We start from the raw sequence: 19,231 nt of genomic DNA, 5'->3' as shown, positions 1-19,231 counted from the left end.
ATCGATTTTAATCAATATTGGAACAAGCTGCGGCTGCGACTCGGCGAGCGATCACAGCAAAGCCACGCCGCCGGGTTTCGATCGTTCCCATTGGTCGGAGAACCCCCGCTGTCTTACCGTCAACGGAACAATGACATGGCTTCATCTGTGGTGATCATCAGGATTCATCATCGCCGCCTGCTGAGCAACATTATGCTTCCGCATCCGATCGAGAGTGGGAGTTCGATGGAGGAATGAGAACAATTCTCATCAAACTCACGTAGAACCACCGCGTCCGTCGAGACGCTTCCGCTTGGAGAGGGTGATTCCTTAAGCAGGAACCGCGAAGCGGATTCCCGACTCAAGTTTGAACGGTATCGTGGGGAGAACCTCGCTCGGGAGCGTAGCTCTGGCTGCATATTCGGAACTGGATCGCTGACGATGGCAGTGATCCGCTGATTGGTGACCTCGACTGCCATCGTGGTCCTCTTGACAACATGGGCGACGCGACGCTCCTCTCAGGTGGCGCCCTCGCTCTCTACCGCATTCCTTCCGTATTCCCGGCTCATCCCGTAGACGGTGCTTCCTCCCGAGCTCCACGTTGCAGAGCGAAACCGTAGGGATTGGATAATCAATAAGGTATCAAACATCGACCTCCATAGTCCCGAAAGACTCCGGTGGTCGGCTCGAGCCGTCATCGTCGATCAATCCCAATAAATTCTAGACATCCAGCTGCAGGCATTCGTACAGGTGGAATAAATCACAGGGACCGTATAAAGCTCCGCATCAGAGCTAGATTGGTCGGCCCGCTAACCGACTGAATAATCTGGGAACGGATCTACCCATTGAAACGACGACGAGGCGAGACGAGTCAACCTGGCGCCACGGGACGATGACAGAGGGCGAGTCGAGCCGGCGGGCTGTTGCCAACATCCAAGCTGAAAGATTCCGAAGCCAAATTGAGGGCGAGCCCTCGCAACGACCTCCAGAACCGCTCGCGAAGGATTCCGAACAAGCGAAGGAACGAGCAAAACAAATAAACAAGAATCAACCTCATCACCACAATGGGCGTGTTCGCTGAGGTTTCATTGCGCAGCTTGGCTACAAATAAATCAAGACCTCACGACTGATTCTCCGAGGGATGGTGAGAGTGTTTTATTCGATTGCTCATTCGAAAGTCACGGTGCCCTTGAAACCCGATGAGGACTCCTGTGCCAGCCTGCTCGATATGAGAATGAGGTCTCTCGTGTCCGACTTGAATTCTTTCCCGGCGAGCTCGTCGCCGCAATACCTGCAAGGAGAGAAGTTGTCCAAAGACCTCACAACAGTAGCGAGTTCCTGACCGAATCCAACAGATTTGCACAAATAGAACTCTTCAGATGTCAGGCCAGCCGCTGCTGACAGCGTGTCGTTCATGGACACCAGCTTATAGGCCAGGGAGAAAAGAGGCGAATGGAAGAGTGGATGAGTGAGTGATAAACAGCGGAAACGTGTAGGAAGCTCGCTGGAATCCGAATTGAATTTGCAAAACATGTCCCTGTCTGTGGGAATAGAGTCCCTTCTTTTGTCTTCGCCCTGAAGCGCCTTGCGAGCTGTTTCACTTTGTATGTACATCTCTTTCCGGTTTCCAACAGCAAGTTCTCTATTCTCCGAACTCGAAACCGAAGCCGCAACTATGATCTTCGTCGAAGGCTCGATTTGACGACCGCCTCAAGCTCGGAGCGCATCGACTCGAGAGACGGGTATCCCTGATCCCCGCCTTCATTGTGCGACTCGAGTTGGGGAGAAGATTTCAGATGGGGGGAATGAGCAGCGACAAAGGATCATGAAACGTTTTTTCCGCCGTCACAAGTCGGTAAGCTGGTTGCGCGGAGACTGACAGCAGCGCCGCTAAAGTTCGAGCGCCCGGCCCATGGCTAGTGCGCGAAGTTGCCTCGACGAATAGAGCTCAAGGCGAATGGAACACAGCGATGCAATAAGCTGGAGACGCTCGCCGCACAGCTCGACAAAACCCCACCCGGGGACAAATAACGACTGCTCATACATATTTCACCAGAAATTTTCCATGTCTTTGAGGAAAGCAGCCCGCTTAGGGGCTCTCAGGCGAGACGTCGCCGAGTTGAGCGTCGGTCAAGTGACGTTAATTGGTAATTGGATAACATATTGAAGGGTATAGAGTACCCTCTACTGGTCGGGACCGACAATCGGAGGCGTTTTTCCTTGGGGAAGTGGAGAGCAGGTTGCCCTAATTGAGGGATCTAATTTCTTCCCTCAATGTAGAGAGGAAGCGCCTGCCTTCCGCTAATTTTTAGAAGCAGAGCTTGTTGATATTCGAGGCTGCATGAGATTATCGAGCACCGCCTCATCGTCCGCAGATTCCAATAAAGCAACAGGGTTATCGTCCCGATGAGGCCAACGCCACAAGAACACCGAGGAACGTTTCTTCAGGGCCACTCGGAACCTCATACGCACCCATGAGCGAGAACTAAACCTGCGGGCACTGCGGGCCAGGCAGTGCGCCGCGAACCGCTCGAGCCGCCCTGATGATCGATCGGTAGAGCTACCGACGCTCACAGCGAACAGAATGGGGTAGACTCCCAGTTCAGCTCATGGAGACCGTCCCTTCTAGTGAATCCTGAACCGAGACCCCTCGGTCGGCTTCCGATACAGTTCGGAGCGAAAGGAATAATTAGTCGCTCTCGTCTATCAGGGCGCCCTGAATGGTCAGCAGCCCGCTATCTGCCTTTCGCGCCAGAGGGACTACTGCACCGCTCCTCCTTAACAGGAGTCGGTTTGACTAGCCCTCGAATTCGTCGCAGAGCAGACCATTGAGGAACGGAACGAGATGAGTCGGGCTCGAGGAAAAAAATGTTAGAAAATATTTTGCACCGCCGCAATGTTCGCTTTGTCGCCGGTGAACCTCGATTGGCGGTCTGTCTTCCGCTTGGTTTGTCGTTGGTCGGTCGGTCTTTCAGGATCTCCCACGGATGTTGAACCACAGCAAAATTCAGGAGTCTGGGAATCTCCTCCTGTCTCGGATCTTAATTTCCCCTATGGATCGAGTACTCCCGGAGGAAAATATACATATGCGCGAACAGATTTTTCAAACTCTAGGGTTTATGTCGAACTTACATTTGACCGTGAACGGTGTCTTTGAGACGCATTTCGAGTCTGGTCGCACGACATTTCAATTTGGAACTGCGGCCCGATTTCCTCCTTTCCGGATAATCGAACTCGTCGAATTTGAGCGATACCCTCTTGCCTTCGGGAGCCTGGGGAACAGAAGAGGAAAAAGAAGCGCTCCCCCCCAAGTTGATCCAATCGGATGGGCGATGATCCTCACAAGGCCACGAGCACTCGTAGCGAGAACCGTTCGCTCGGCCGCCAGACGCCTTGGCATCGGCGGCGCCAGCAATAACAATAATGGTCTGTTAATTCCCTCCCAGTCCAATGCATACACATAGGTTCGCCGCGCTTTTCAGGAGAAAAGAAAACAGGCGAGAGGATACGAATTGCGTTCGCCTACGTGGTGTTGTTACGGCGCACGCTTATCAAACAAAACATCACCGAAAAGTAAGTCGTCTGTCACCACAGAGACATCCCAACGGAAAATGAGAAACGCCCCGCTCCACGAGCGGCCGAATCGGCCGTCGAGAGCTCGAGGAGTCGAAGGGATTCCATTTGACGCTCCGATAGTTTCGGGAGAGGACCCGACACAACGGATCATTACCTGAATCCAGAAGATGCATGGCTCGTCGATACGTTGAGTCTCGATAGTGCCCTCAGTCGTGACGGTCCCTCCACATTTGGGATGATCTGTGGATTAATGATCGGGTTTTACGACAGACACTCAGGATCAATCGGGGAAAAATTTGGATTCCCCTAAGAAAACGGCTCGCCCCCCGCTGCCCTTCGTTAGCCCATCGGATGACCATAACCCGGAGCTCGAGATTGCAAATAGCGTCTCACGTCGAAACCTCGACGATCAAGATGCAAACGAAGTCGCGATCCGGAGAGATTCCTATCAATTCCCAACCGTACAAGCGCTAAATTTCCAGCCTGCCAGCAAACAGTCCCAGCTTGCTCGGAAAGAGTCTCCGTCGATTTCCCTTGGGAGCTAAAACCTCCGAATGAAAGCGTGGAGCGTAGGAAACGTCTGGAGGAAACTCCCGTGTCTTCTCGCAGGCCTCGGCTTCCGTGGCGTCGCTATTAGCATACGGCGCACTGCTGCTATCGCTTGCTATAACCTGTTGCCGTTGCAACTTATCGCGGACTCGACTCGCGTGGCGAAAGATGAAGAGCAGCGCTCCCATGTCCTCGGATTGTTGCAAGGCTTCCGATTCTCTAATGTGAGCACCGGCGCTTTCGGAAGGAGCGGCCAATCTTCTCCGGGCAGGAATCCCGTTTACTCGGCTCTCCGATCCCGAGCTGCTCAATGCTCGTCGACTATCGGCATCGTATCGAGAAGAGACCGATTGGAAGAGCGCGGAACAAACAGTGCGCGGACTTTCCATAAGGAAAGTTGGGAACAGTGACTAGCTCATCCATCTTCGTTTTCCGTGTACGAATCTCAAACGATGCCCACGCCATTCGCCTCGCTACTTTGGGAGCGACCGGCGTGTGGTCCGAGCAGGTCTGGAGCGACTCGTTCGCCAGATCATGGGACAAGATTCATTTCTAGAAAGGGAGACTCGAGTCGCAGATTTCTGTCGGAGCGGAGCCAGGAGACGCAATTTGCTCCATCCATAAGAAGAGAATTCAGCAACGGTGGGGTGAAGGAAAACGGGAATTCTAAAAGGGCGGCGGGCGGCGTAGGGAGATCGTCATTGTTTCTTTCCATCTCATTTATCGCGAATGACGCAACAGCACGAAATAAGATTAGGAGGAACGACAGAGGGAAAACGCTCTTCGAGATACGCCTCAACTGACGTCCCTATTCAACGCACGAACGACGAACTTACCGTAGTAGTTTTCCCGCGTGACCGTCTCGCAGCGCTCTCCAGATGTATTCGGCGGGCACGTACAAGAACATTCCCGTTTTTCCCGATAGCGCGCGAATAAAAATCCACCATTTTCGCACTTCAAACTATCTCGATTCGAGCAACCCGCTGGGAACGAATTTCCAAGAGAAAACATCAGTTAGAATTTCATGCAATGAAAACACCGAATCGATCATGTAAGTCATGCTTGTATGCGTCCATCATGGAAAAGGTGTCATTTGGGATAATGCGTTATTTTCAGCTATCGTCGGAACTCGGGGCGAAGTCCAATTACCTAATTCATATTTCTCTACGCAAGACACATGGAGGCCGGCGGTCCCGGAACATCCTCTCATGGGCTAAATAAACATTTCCGCCTGCGCGGGAAACTCATCCTGTCGGTCTCCTCGATTTCCTGTCGAGAATCTCATTTGTCTAATCGAATGATGGTCCTCGGATCGACAGTCGCAGTCAGCTGTTCAGAACCCACGGGACCGATCCCTTCCGCGGAATCGGGATTCCGGATATCTTCTCCGCGGTCGGTGGCCGCCCACCGATATTTTCACACGTCGTCTGCGCAGCGGTCAATATTGTACGCAGTACATTGGATTTTGTCCGGATATTTCAAAACTTGATGGAGCCGTGACACTCTACCCTCCACAAGCTTTCCGAGTGAGCATCCGTGTGTGCCGTCTGAACGTCAAGAGCTCCTATATTCCCTCCTCCTGTCGAACTACCAAGCACAACAGCGACAAACCGACGGAGAAACCGATTTCGTCGATCCAGGCCAGAATGTTATTTGAGGCTCGGGATCGGGGAGCGGATTCCTTCCAAGCCGTTCACACCGACATATTTTTCTTTCCTCCGTTTGCTGCGCAAAAGCTTCGGAGTGAGTTCCGTCTTGAATTTTTCGAGCTATGCCATCCGCTGAGCTTCTTGGACTCCTTTGAAGAATTGATCCTTGCTTTCTGCCGGCTAGATTCCTCATTATTTGAGATTACTCATCGAATACCCTTGCCGAATGAGGGACGAGTCCAGCCCGGAGCTCATGAGCTCATCTTTGGGATGAGCATCCATCTCCAGCAAAGAAGACCGAACTCAAGTGACCGAGCCCGCATGGAGCGCTACGGTTGGTTCTTCGCTCTCTGAATGAACGACGTCACGCTGCGGGACTTCGAGCCGAATCCACGTGTTTGACGCGAAAGTCCGCTGCTTGTCGGGAGCTTGCCTCCATATTTCCCCTGACTCTCGTTGCGGGAGGAGACAGCCAAAGCGTTGGGATTTTGCGAATCCCACCCGAACCTCCGTCGTTTCTCCTTCAATACAGGTAATTTCCATTGGGAGGGATCTCGCTTTTGTGTAGTATTCTCGGAGAGGTCAGCTATTGTATTTCCTCACCGAGCCAGCGTGCGCTCAGCCTCCGACGACCTCGGTCCAGTGTGCTTCTTTCGTTTTGGCTGAAAGGCCGAGACCTTCGTCCGGATCCTTCTATTGCGACTGCCTTTCCCATAATGGCCACCGACATTACATAAATCTTTTTAATAGTTTCTCCGTTTTCGTTTTTCGCCCAGACGGTTGCGTCGTCGTCGATTCCGAGGAGCGGCGCGGCAGACTTTCTGGCCGAGATCGATGATCGTTGTTGCTCCTCGTTTCGTTTGTTCCTCGCATCCGTCACCGTCGACGTTCCTGACTGACGAGTGCTCGAGTCGGCAACGCTTGTCGTGTACCGCCGTATTTCATTCCATCCACATACGGAAGTCGTCTGGTCGGGAGCTCAAATGCTCCGAGATCAGCGCAGCTCGCTTACTCGGCAGAAAAATCAGACTTCCTCGCTCACAGGCTCATTCGATCCATCCTCCAACGACCCGGTGGGGGGAGAGAGAGCGACCCCGAATAAGCGGAATGGACTCCGAACGACGTGATCCCGATGCTCCTCGACCATACGGCTGAAAGGACTTCGCTATTTGCCCTTCGAGCCACTTCGCGAGAATATCCGAGAACGCTGCTATAAATTCGCAGCAATATCGGTGGCCACAAACCCTTCCATTGAGAATCTTTTCCGGAGGCGTCTTTCATCGTATCCTCCCGCGTGTTTTTTCTTTCTTCTCTCTGACCTCGGCAAGCTCTGCATTCCCGGGAGCTGTTCCGCACCACCGGTCTAGGTTACTGGACGGCCACGATTCCGGAGCTATCCCGGATCGGGGAAGCCTACCGTGGCCCCACTGCGTTGGCCAGCTGAAATCTCCTGCAGCAGCGACTTCTTCTCCCTTTGCTCACGTCGTTGTCGTCTTTCTCCGCCTCCCTCTGGATTCTTCTTCACCACAGAACGCTATGGCTACCCTTCTCTCGCTTGATGCCACGTCACGGCCACGGAAAAGAATCCATTCATTGGGGAACTCAATCCACAAGAATGGGCTCACACAGAGTCGGGCTCTTCCTCTCTCGGCAAACGTGAACGAACCGAGAGAGGACTCGCACGTCATACAGCCATCGGCTTGTGTCTACCGGCCGGGAAGGGAATTTGTGAGACTGCGAGGACTAGGAGAATTGATGCCGAACTCCATCGGATCCGGTGGCCGTCTTTTTCGCCTCAGCACTCTCAAGGAAACTATTGGAAACGCGTTTACAGAAAAAGCCATCTCCGCGGATTAATTATAAGTCGCTCCAAGTATCCGCCCAAATCTTATTATCCTAATTATCATCTATCCGATTCCAGCTGTGATTCGCACCACAGAAAAGGCAGGAGAGCGGAAGGGGGAAAACACTCACCGTCGCAGTTGTACATCGCGTTGGCGAGCTTCTTGTCCCGGAACGTGAGAACGTCCCCTCCGAGACTCAGCTGCATGAAGGGATCTTTCGTGATTATGGTGTTCAGCTCGTGAACGTCTTTGCTGAACGCCCATTGGGGGTACTGCATCACCGACGAGAAGTCGTACTGAACAGTGAAGTTCATGTCGTCCTGCTTCTCGAATTGGGATCTCATCTGCGGATCCATGTTCTCGAACAGAACGGTGATGTGGTCGTCGCGATCGCTCCGTGACTGCTCGTGGAAGAAGCCGATGGCGTGACCGATCTCGTGGACGACGGTTCCCACCTGTGAACAAGCTCATTTTCAGCACTTGGGTGAACTTCTAAGATCATCTGGAACCAGTCTATGAGCCTTCTTCCGAGAGGCTTGCGTCGCAGCAGGTCCATTGGAGTCCAGAAAAGCGGGTAATAATTCTCTCCAATGGCGCGGAACTCGTAGCTATCTCGTGGAGGTGCCGTAACGTCAGTTCTGAGAACCTCTCGAAAGTGGAGCCCGACGACCCGTCGGCAGAGCATCAACAGTAGCGGCGGCGGCGGCGGCGGCCGAGTGCTGCGCAGTTGCCATCGACGGAAAAACTGTTTACCTAAGCGTAGTGCACAAGGCAAGCGAAGGACAAGCGGCAGGCACAGGGAGACACGGAACACGCCTATGAGAGAACTCCTGATTGTCTTAGGGACACGGTGCAAATGGAGCAACGGGAAAAATTACTGGTCATATGTTTTTCGCCGTGTCGATTGTCCGATCGATTGCCTTAGGGCTGTCGGGCAGCGGGAATTCAGCCAAATGGGGCTCTCGCCGAACAAGGAGTGAATCTGGGCTGACGGTTTCGCATTGGATGTGGATCTACTGTACATGGGTTCTGGTCTTCTCCAGGCGCGTGGAGCGAAGTAAAATACCCAGAATAATAACTATAACAATACAAAGACATTGGCGGAGCTGGATTCGCACGCGGTCGGAATCAGAGCGGATCTCTGGGTTGGTGAGAGAAAGACAGCCAGCCACCCGACCAGGAAACGAAATCCGTCGAGAGCCTGAGGACAACGAGCTTGCAGAGGGGCTCATCTCGCCTCGAACCAGTGCATGCGGGGCGTGCGTTACTCTCCAAGATTTAGACTGCGTGTTTTCTCCGGTCGGCGTTATCGGTCCGCTGAAGAAGGCGTTACTTATTTATGACGCCCTGTAGGGTTTGAGAACGCCGCGAGCCAAGCGTGTCATGAGGATTTGTGGCGAAATCTCTCGTCAGCTATCCGAACGCGGTTCGGAGAGCACGCACTATGGCGGACAGCTCACCGACTACCGCTCGGGGCCAGCTCGGAGTTCCGAGAGCGATCCCCACCCTTCTCCTACATCCGGCTGGAAACCTCGTTGGCCGCTGTGGGAGCGAAAAATCACATGGACTGCGCTTTGAATCCTAGCTCGCCCAGCTCGAGCTTAATAATATGTATATGAGCTATCAGTGACGCGCAGTCAGATGACATCTCCACGTCAACTGCAGCTCCCCGGTCGAGAAGGAGGTTTGCGACACAAACAACGCTTTAGCGCTCCCGTCATACGTTCTAAGTGCGTTTCGTAATAGTCTCCGGTATGACTATTGAATCGTCTTGATGTCAGTCGCATAACTGGCCTCCATTCAAAGACAACGCCCAGCGAGGAACTGGGACTGCCGCTAAATATCGCGTCGACTTGGGGAATCCAGCGAACGGAATTGTCTTACGTAAATAATTGCCTGCATGTGAATCTGTTCATGACGCCTGCTCGAATCGGGTTCTCCTCACGGACTCTACGCGGCGGTTTCGCGGAACGATCGTGGAAGCGTGCTGCGTCGACATACGATACGCAGTCTGCGACCTAGTTGGGCGAACTTCCCTCCGTCCGCCGTCCCAGGAGGTGATGAGAGTGCGGAATTCTCTGGCGGTAAAGTTTGCGGAGTTTTGGTCAAGCCAGGAATTAGGGACTCTGTTTGCAGAGCAATATATTCGCATCTCAATGAGTCTTTCCGTTCGAGTCTCTGAGAGGTGGGAGGACTATCAGTGGCAGCACATGGTGCAAAAACCCAGAAACTTCTGGCTGCCATGAGCAGATGGCTCACTCAGGCTCTCAGCCTGATCGTCACTGATTGACACTTTGTCCATTCAATGAGTCGTCCTCAACGAACTCTCAGATTGAAGAGGAACGCATCACCTCCGTTTCCCTGCGAGGCATTAGTTCTCAGACGCACGTTTTTGTGGGAGAAAGCTCAGCCAAGTTTTCTCAGTTTTGCAACGTTTTCACCGTTCAGCTCCCCTGTGCAGCATCTGAGCATGGAATCGGCTGATAATGCGCCGACTGTTAAGCCTCGGCGACGGCTCCTGTTCCGACAGCAGATGGGAAGATAAGTGCTCCACGCAAGAATAGACGAGCACTGCGTAAGTGACAGATTACTCACCCGCACGCATCCCGGGTCCTGCAGATTGATGTCCTGGTAAGATATCCCCGAGAAATCCAGGTCCTGGATGTTTTGCAGAGTACTCACGAAAGACGTACTCCCCACGAGCGACCAGCATCTGGAACGAAGCGCGAGGAGTCGGTTTCAGCAATTCGACTCGGCACGGCCGGCGACTCCTCGTGATCGCTATCTCGCTTCGAATCAGTTTCCCTCGTATCGGGCGTTCGAGTGAAGAACGAACAGAAGAAAAACACAAAGAACCGAACAGCCGCTCGACTGACTCGGAGACCGAAGGAAGCGAAGAAAAATGGTTGGACACCCTAGCCCCGCCGCTCCGGGCTCGGTCTTGCGTGTGCTCGTGAGAGGAACGACAGGAATAGAATCGGGCGCCTAAATGCAGTTCTGTTCGCTTCCTGTCCGTTTGCGCCTTATCTCGACCGGCTCTTTGCTCGTTCACCGTGAGGGTGCGACGAAAACAAAGTCTCACACGAGGAGCCGCCGAAGGAGAGCACCGAGCAGCGCCAATGAATTGATGACTCGAAAAAAAGGCGTGGATACGATGAATAGAAACAAACGAACAAACAAACAAACGAACTCCGGCAGAAGCACCCGCTCAACATCGAGCCAATGGACCGAATCAGAGGACGAGCCTCAGGGTGGGCTAGCCATTCGACGTCACCCCGAGGAGAAGGACGATGGCGGCGTACAAAGAGTCCCCTCGGAGGAAAGAAAACGTCCACCATCATGATTGCAACTACATTGATGGTCCGTTCCTGTGCGTTGAGTATTTCTTCCTCGTCCATCTCATATTAGTTAGAGGTATTCCAATAGGTATGGCGCCACACGGCGCCGCAGAAAACAGCCTCCCGTCTGGCCTTGATGAACCATGAGGATATTGTTGCTACCGCTGGTGTTCTTCCCGCTACAATCGCTCTCTGAGACTCATGGAGTCTTCGTTGACAATATCCGGGGCGACCTTCCCTCGACAGATCAGCGAGTATCGGAAGTTTTTCCGCGACTGCTTGAGTTGGAGCGACTGTTCGTCCGCCCGTCAGGATCAAGGTCCCCTCGAGCTGGGCATTGCAATCGGAGCGAAGGGCTTCGATGCTCGAGTACCACAGGGTAGATGTTCGACTGACATTTTATATCGAACGATCAAGGCTATACAGACCCATCTTTATCTGTCCGGAAGCGAATATGATGAGTTGTGGTGGGCGCAAACGAAGTCTGATTCATCAAGTTGAACGACAGGCACGAGTTCTCCTCCCAGTGTTTTATACCTGCTTCTATGACTTCCCTGTGTTTCGCCTCCGCCGCTGGAATCGATTCCGACGAATTAGCGACTTCAATCGAGTTACTCGTAACGTAAAGGATTGTTCCCCTGCGGAATTTGAAGCCCTCTCCTCCATCGCCTATCCGTAGCGATGTGGGAACTCTAGCTAAATGAATGGGACTTATCCAATCAAGCGTTATCAGGAGCATGATGATATCATGGTTTCAAGAGAAGAAGAACTCGGGATCTACGCGGTGGATAATTCGAATGAGATAATCCGTATATTCCGTGATTGGGATTGGCTCGAGGAAAATTCGGGGCTTAGGAGGACCCTGGTTGTCGGGTGGAGAACAGCGTTGTTTCCGGCTACACTCAGCTCAGGTGTAGTCTAGATGGAATTTTTATACAAATGCACTCTGCGCAGCTGTTCGAAGACTGGGCGATGGCTTCGCAGGAGCCAGAGCGAGCTCAAGCGAACAAGGCTGAGCGACGTCTCTATGCGGAGCAGAACGAGGGAAAGAGGAGAACAGGCGTTAGATGGTCGCTCTTTATGCTGGTCTCAGCCCAAGGCTGTCACTGGAATGTGCTTAGCTTGTTAGGCGCCGCCGCCGGTCACAAGTACGTACCAGCTGTTCTCGATAGGGAGGGGTGAGTCTGAGATTTTCCGCGGAAAGAATCTTGTATAACCAAGACTGATCCCAGCGAACTCCACAGAATCGGATCATTCTCGGGACTCACCCCGATCGGATATGTTTGCGAGATTAACAACGGAGGGAAGCCTTCTACTTCTCTTCACGTGGTCGATCAGAACGTCGGCAACGTGTTGTGTATCAAAGGCGGGCATACGATGGCGAGACCAACAGGGAGGAAATATGGCGCTTGTCACGGAATTTCCGTTAGCGAAAACGTGGCGAAGGCGAAGCGAACATTGACGGCTTCGCCGGAATAAGTGAGTGGATTCGGCACGCTTTGTCGATCGTTACAGCTGTCGTGCCCCGTCAAAACGTATTCTGGCTGCCGACAGGACGCGGGTCAATGTTCGAGAGGAACACGGAGTGTCGATGCCATTCTGGTGGCGGGATTGTATTCATTCACCGTCCACCTAACGACGAATATCGCGAGCTGATCGGGTGTCGAGATGGGGGGCGAACGAACATATGAAGCAGGAGTTCAGGCAGGTGTGGTGGGGCCGTCCGGTAGGGCTGTCCGGTAGGGCTGTCCGACAGGACGCTAGAATGGGACTCGAGATGCGTCCACCCTGCATGAAACCCAACTTCCGAGCAGTGCGAACAAGAGACGTACAAGTTTGATCGTGAAAGTTTGCACGGAAACGAGCGAGCGCAGGTACTAGAGTTACTAGGTAAACACTTGATGCGCGAGCACCGAGCGGCGATCCCCGGTCCCACCAATGGAGGCGTTGACTGCTCGTTCGTCTAGGGCTAGGTTATACGATATCTAAATCGACCGCGTGAGACTCTGTCAAGAGTTGCCGCTATCGGAACATTCACGCCGTTTCATCGTAATGTTCTTTTCGATATTGTATAACACGGAGCTTTCACGAGTGTCCCGTCAAACCGCACTTTTTTGTCTTACGCTGACGGCTCTAGCAAGACAAGCGTCCTCACCAGTCCCTCGAGTCTTCTGTCAGAGAAGATGGAGGACATGGGTCGCTATCACCATGCTGAGTACGCATCCGATGCGTGACTTCGGCACAACCTCGAAGGGTATCGGCCCGGAGCGAATATTTTCCCTTTTTATTGCAATTTTTCCGAGAGCAGGGAACTCCCTTCAATTCTTCGGAGACTTGTCTGCATCGATGAGGAGTCTCTAGGTCATTCAGTTGTAATCCCCTCGATATGGAGGCAGCATATTATACTCGAGAACGTCGAGAGTGCGCATCACAAAGAACCTCGGGGGGATTGCGATGTAGCGCACAGCCGAGGAGAAGGCAACGAACAGCGTACAGCAGCAAGAGCAAACAGGGAAGACTCACATTTGTGATAAGCATAGTTGACGAGACCGTTCCTCCAACGCTGAGCCAAGGCCATCGCTGCAGGTCGAACGCCCTTGCGAAACAGACTCGCTGGCACGGCCATATCGCCCTCCACCAGTTCCAGCTTTAGGCTAGAAAGATCGGGTCTCCGCGAGAAAGGCAAATCATCTTCGCACGATACGCCTGTCTGGGTTTGAAAGAAACGTATCTTATGCAATCGGAATTATTCTTCTCTCTTCGAGGTGGGGAGATGGAGGGTTGAAGGAATAGTGGAGCGTCACGTTATACACTTCATCTCCTTGCGACATCCTGGTCCAATTCCCTTGCGAAGCGTCCGCAGCATCGCTTCCACGTCGATAAAAATGAGTATAGAATCGTCGGAGGACGAATTTCCGTGGCTGAGATTCCCCGGGATGCTTCCGGTCTGAGTAATTTTCATTTGTCTCCACAACATAGGGCGATGGTGAGCCTTGAGCCAGGCTCACGGACAAGCTGTCTGGCTCGGATGCGGTTCGAGATGTGGGAAAGGAGAGAATTCGAGTTTAACCACTAAAGCGAAAACTCACCAGAACTGCCAAGGCTGTGAAAGTGAGCCCCACGGAGAGGGTTGAGAAAGGTCGCTGGGGCAACGGCCCGAGAGCGCCAGAAAATCGAAAAGCCATTCTGCTGAAGAAACGTTAAGAAGTCTTAGCGAGGCGATCGAGCAAAACTCTCAGCTCCGGGACCGAATCAAGCTTGTTTCGTCTGAACATACCGTGAATAGCGGGTCTCTGCCGTGGATCCACTCTTTCAGCGAAACAGAGAAACTTCTATGAAAATACTCTCGATGGGAGAAGTTGAAATTAAACTCGATCACCAAGTATGATAGTCCAATGCGGGTGCATTTGTGAAAGCCTGCCGCTGCCGACTTCCAGAATGGAAGGCAAGAAACCTTAGAACTCTATAGAAATAAAGAGCAGCTTCCGTCGGCGTTGGATCCCAGTATCTCGGAAGAAGGCCCGCATGATTCCTCCAAGCCTTTATTAGGAGACAAGTTCCCGGCCGATTTGTTCCGCTCCCATCCGGGTACCAATCACAGGGAACGGACCCGGTGAATTTTTCCGCTATGGCCTGAGGGATTATTTGTTCCAAAGAGAAGTTCGGAGTTGAGGTAACCGCAGCCTCAACCCTCGACCCCCCCTCCCTCGAGGGTCTTCTCTTTCTTCCATAACTTCCACTTTGCCATCGTCTCGTGATTTGCCTCCGAAAGCCTGGCACTACGCACACGAGTGCACTAAAGACAGCTTGGAACTCGACACATCTCCAACTTTCCAGGGAATGATCGAATGTCCCCGCGAAATCTATTTCCTCATATGTTGGATGAGAATGTTTCGGCGGAAACCATGGGAATCCGGTGTCCCGCGACGGCAGGACGAGAATAGGATCCACACCTCCCGCTGCAGGTACGGGGACGCCGCGTCGAACGCGGGGGAGTTCCGGAGGAGAACGGCGCGCCGAGACGGGAGGTGACGAATGACAGCTCCTGATGGAGTCGGTGCCTCATAATTTCTCACTCTCGGACAGGAGGATCCCGAAGTCGCAGGAGGATAGGTCCTGATTCGGTTGTGAATCCCACGGGGACTCGAGGTTAAGTATCCGATACAATTTATGCCCATGAATAAAAGGGAGGTGCTTGAAATCAAGTCACGCTGTTCGGTGAGAGTATCGGTGAGCGCTGTCGAAGAAAAGACTCCGTTTCGTGGGCGCACATCCATTTTCCCCGGTCAGGAATGCTTGACGAGAATCTTTGTCGGAGCTCTTGAAAGAAAATCGTTGGTTCGTAAGCATGTCACGTTGTGTTCGCCGGGACCAACTCCTGGGGTTCCGGTAGAGCTCAGCGGGAGTCGCATACTCGACTCTGGGGGTAGGGGGGAATCAGGCTAGCAGGAACTTTCTTACGCCAGCCGTCCCGGAACACGGGACTTGAAAGGTCGACCTACTGGGGCAAAATTTGACGCGATTCTTCCAGCGCCATCGGGAACTCCTTCCTCTTTCCTTACAAATCATTCCGTCAGCTACGAGAGTTGAAGATTCATCCCTGATTTCTATCAAACTCTGAGGCGAAGCGGCGAGCCTCAGATTTCGAGCTCGGCTTCGATCCCTCGAGCTCGCCGAGAAAGATGGTCGAGACTTTCGAATACATTCATCTCTAAATGCTTGTCGGCACGGGCGCAAGTCTGACAGAAACCCGAGTGCAGCTCAACCGAGCGGCGCAGAGACTCGGGACAGCTCCGAGGATGATTTCTCGCGATGGAGAAATTTCCCAGGTATTCTGCAATATCAAGAAGATATCCACCAGCCTCCGTCCCCTCAACCGTGCGGAATGCGCTGGGAGCGAAACTGTTCCGTTGGTTCTCCCGGTGATTTTCGCAAGCCACGGGAGTTTCCCAGAAGTGAATTTCCCCGCAGAAGATGATGTTGCTCAATCGTGACTGGTGAACATCCATCAGGCCTGTCAAAACTCCCAGCGAAGCAAGATTCTTCAGAAAATCCGAGGCTTTCTCGAGAAGCTAATCAAGCTCTATTCGAAGATGGAGATCTCGATGTTCGGTATTATTCGGCCGAACACCGAAACGGAACTACGGTATCCCGGTCTGCTTCCATCCGGAGCTCACCGGGAGAGAATTCGCCGGAGAAACTCTCGCGCTTGATGGTGGGCGAGACGAACGCATTTTCAGCGCGAGTGGTGAACTGCGTGGTTCGCAGCAAGGAACGCTAACCGTCCTCAGTTGCAAGATTCCGCGATGGAGACGCTCATTGCTCCATTTGGTGTAAAACGTCGTTAATTATCCCTCGAAGCTCGCGGGGGAGGGCTCGCACAGCAGGGAGCGAAAACAAGCCCCTAACATCCCAGACTGCCGCGAATCGCTCGAGGCGGATTACTGCCTCCTCATAGTGAGCTCGAGGCTCTTTTTTCCGTTGTCCCGCGGTTTTTCCGGTGCTGCTGCTGCTCATCTCGCTGTCTTCATTGACATAAGGCCCAAGATGGCATGATTCGGCGAGCGAGCGAGCGAGGATCGTTCTCGCTATATTACCTATTCTAGGATGGCCGGAAGATGTTTGTTCCGATTTCTCAGCTTGCTACGATCCCCGGACTCTTCAATGCCTCATCAGTGGTTTAACCATCCGTGACTGGCCTCGTTCTTCCCCCGGCAACTTCAGTCGTTCCGCGAGGAACACATCAACTTGAGAGGATCTCTTCTTAGCTGCTCCTTTTGCCAGCATTTCCTCTGTCTCGTCTCAACTTGACGGTCTGCCGCACAGAATTCGACTGCATTAGCCACCTGCGCCGAGCGTTTCTTCCGTGCATGGAGCCGACAGCCGTTGTAGATTTCACAAGGGACCGACAACTGCCACAACCATTTAGTTGCGCCCCTCGCTTGAGTTGTCACTCACGATTGGGAAAGGAGCTGAACAATGCAAATCCCATTCTGCGAACACTGGAGCGCGTTTCGTAGAGATGATATACGTTTGCGGATCCGGTATCTGCGGACCAACTCGATCCGACGGAACTCTATGTGTGCCGGTGTCTGAGAGATACTCATCCACGGAGAAACGTCCTTTTTCATGAGGAAGTCCGGGGGGAAGAAGCGACCTCAATTACGATCCACAACCGTGAGGTCGCCGCTCACGGATTTCGACAAAATAAAAACATACAGGCCGACGAATTCAACAACGTTCCTCTACAGGTTGTTTTCTCTCATCATATATGTACGTTCGTTCGTTCGCTCGCTCGTTCCTTCGTTCGTCTGCCCTGACGTCTCCGAAAACTGAGTAGAACTTCGGGGGAAAACGCACTTTGCGAAGACGGGAGGTGGAGAGTTTGACATGGAGGTGGCCTTGACAAGCATATTGCACACTGCTGTATTCTTGCCGTCAAGACTCAAGTCTGGCGACGTTTCCACGGGCCGCTCAGCGTGTTCGTTCCGCTCCCAATCCTAATGATTGGTTATCCCATCGTGGAGATAACTGACTCGGAACTCTGAGAAAACGGCAGTATATCGGCCCCTGCAGATTTTTGACAGAGAGCTTGTTCTGTCATCTCTCGCTTGAATTACTGCGTCCACCAGTCTGCCAGTTTTCCTAACTCGACCTTTGCACCCTCCCGAGCAGGCTCTGCCTACCAGCCGGGCGCGGCTTCGGAGTTTATACCCCTTGCAACGAAATCGTGAGGTGTGGCTTGACGGTTTCCTTGTCGTGGAAACGTCTACAAGCTTCGTCTTCGGGCACTTCGTCTTCAGCGTCCCGGAGAAGATCCACCTGAGCACTTCGTGATTCGTCTAATCACCAAGCGAATTCCCGTTAAACTCAGCCTGAAGCAGATGCGTCTTAGTCGCTTCTCTGATGGTGTTCTCGCATACCCCGGGAATAAGTCAAAATCAGGCATGGACATCAGTTTCCCTCGATGGTGGAGCGGTCTTCCGCCCCGCTCCGTCACGCCAACACATGATCAACATTCGAGAGCGCCTCTAGGAAAAACTCCATGATTCATGAGGATATCGCAAGCTCATTATATGAGGCGATCATTCGTGCTCTTCGCGATTCTGTGATTCCCAGCTTGTGTATCACTTGGCTCGAATCGCGACCCCGACCATGCGAAACTTCGTTATTGAATAACGGAGAAGGGCCAGCCAGGAAAACGGAATAAATGGAAGATTTCTCCCCTCGACCCAAGATACTCAGTGGGAGGACGACTTCGATTACGGGAAGAAACACCGAAAATGATTGACCTCCGCCGTAACATCCTTGTCACCAGCAGAGGAGCGGAACGACCGACGTTTCAAGGCTACAGCGCGGTAGTGGCTTTCTACGATCCTTCCGAATTTTTTTCTATTCAAGCTCAGAATTATTTGAAGTGCATGGATCCAAGTGAGTGGACGCGCTACCGAGCGTCATCGGACGCCGAGCGATCACTCGACTTGGCAATTACTATCGTCGTTCCCATCGCCCTGTTGATCGATCCGGAGGGACTTCTCTCCCTCTTTCTTCGGATCGCGTGTCCGGAAGCGCGAGATTCGTGGTCCGCACGCTGACATGAATACCGCGGCAGGCTACGAGAACGTGTGCCTTCGAACGTTTCTAGATAAGACATCCGGTCCGAGAGGAAGTCGACCAACGTTTGGACGGTGGTAGGGCACGGAAGCGCAATAGGTTTTCTGATCTGATCGAGTCGACCGAGTTCTCGTAACGCCTGATCTTTTCGGGAACTCTCTGGATAAACTCTCCGGAGAGTCGACATTCTCTGACGTTCGGGGTTCCGTGTAAGCATCACTCGAGCTCACACGGAGACTTCGCAAGTCCGCCTTCTATCGGTGGGAGTCAAATGACAGGGGAATCGGTCTTTGCCGTAACTGCGAGTCCACGTGAGTGCTCCGCGAGCTTCGAATTGTTTCTGACCATCGACACGGGTAGCCATTCGATCCCTCCGAGAGAATAGACAAATCGGACCCCTGAAGAGCCCATGAAAAGTTCGCGAGTGGGATCCGCAGTCCATTCCACGTCAACCACTGGACGGAGTCAGGAGCCCATTCTCGGACTGCGTTTCCTCAAGGAAAGTTCTATAGTCCGAATTCCTCCTCCACGGACATGCTGGGGATCCTCATTGGATTCAATTTCATCCCGTCGCTTTGTCTTGTCTCGGAGGACGCGAGCACTGACGGAAGAAAGACTCCCACCGACGGCATGCGGACCTTGGAGAGCAATGACGGATGAACTTTTGAGCGTAGCGAAAGTC

General features: G+C 52.9%; 1 protein-coding gene across 1 annotated transcript; it reads right to left on the bottom strand.

Moving 5' to 3' along the window:
* Positions 1–1,146: 1,146 nt before the first annotated feature.
* LOC100907173 (blastula protease 10) lies at positions 1,147–14,202 on the bottom strand. The gene is made up of 9 exons (XM_003742679.3): positions 14,025–14,202; positions 13,459–13,645; positions 11,364–11,508; positions 10,193–10,310; positions 7,728–8,052; positions 4,941–5,087; positions 3,710–3,795; positions 3,112–3,251; positions 1,147–1,270 (listed from the first exon to the last, which is right to left on the bottom strand). The coding sequence occupies exons 1-9, from the start codon at positions 14,118–14,120 to the stop codon at positions 1,147–1,149; spliced, it is 1,368 nt and encodes a 455-aa protein (XP_003742727.2). The 5' UTR covers positions 14,121–14,202.
* Positions 14,203–19,231: the final 5,029 nt, after the last annotated feature.

The sequence above is a fragment of the Galendromus occidentalis genome, unplaced genomic scaffold (assembly GCF_000255335.2).
Source record: "Galendromus occidentalis unplaced genomic scaffold, Mocc_1.1 scf7180000077428, whole genome shotgun sequence".
NCBI lineage: Eukaryota > Metazoa > Arthropoda > Arachnida > Mesostigmata > Phytoseiidae > Galendromus > Galendromus occidentalis.
This window is presented reverse-complemented; position numbering and strand designations above follow the sequence as displayed.

Bases quoted from the DNA above. Each gene is read 5' to 3' on its own strand.
- LOC100907173 (XM_003742679.3), bottom strand. From the start codon at position 14,120: ATGGCTTTTCGATTTTCTGGCGCTCTCGGGCCGTTGCCCCAGCGACCT. The intron at 13,646-14,024 runs GTGAGTTTTCGC...TTTCAAACCCAG, and splicing joins TCACAGCCTTGGCAGTTCTG to ACAGGCGTATCGTGCGAAGA. The intron at 5,088-7,727 runs GTGAGTGTTTTC...ATTCGTTCCCAG, and splicing joins CGCGATGTACAACTGCGACG to CGGGTTGCTCGAATCGAGAT.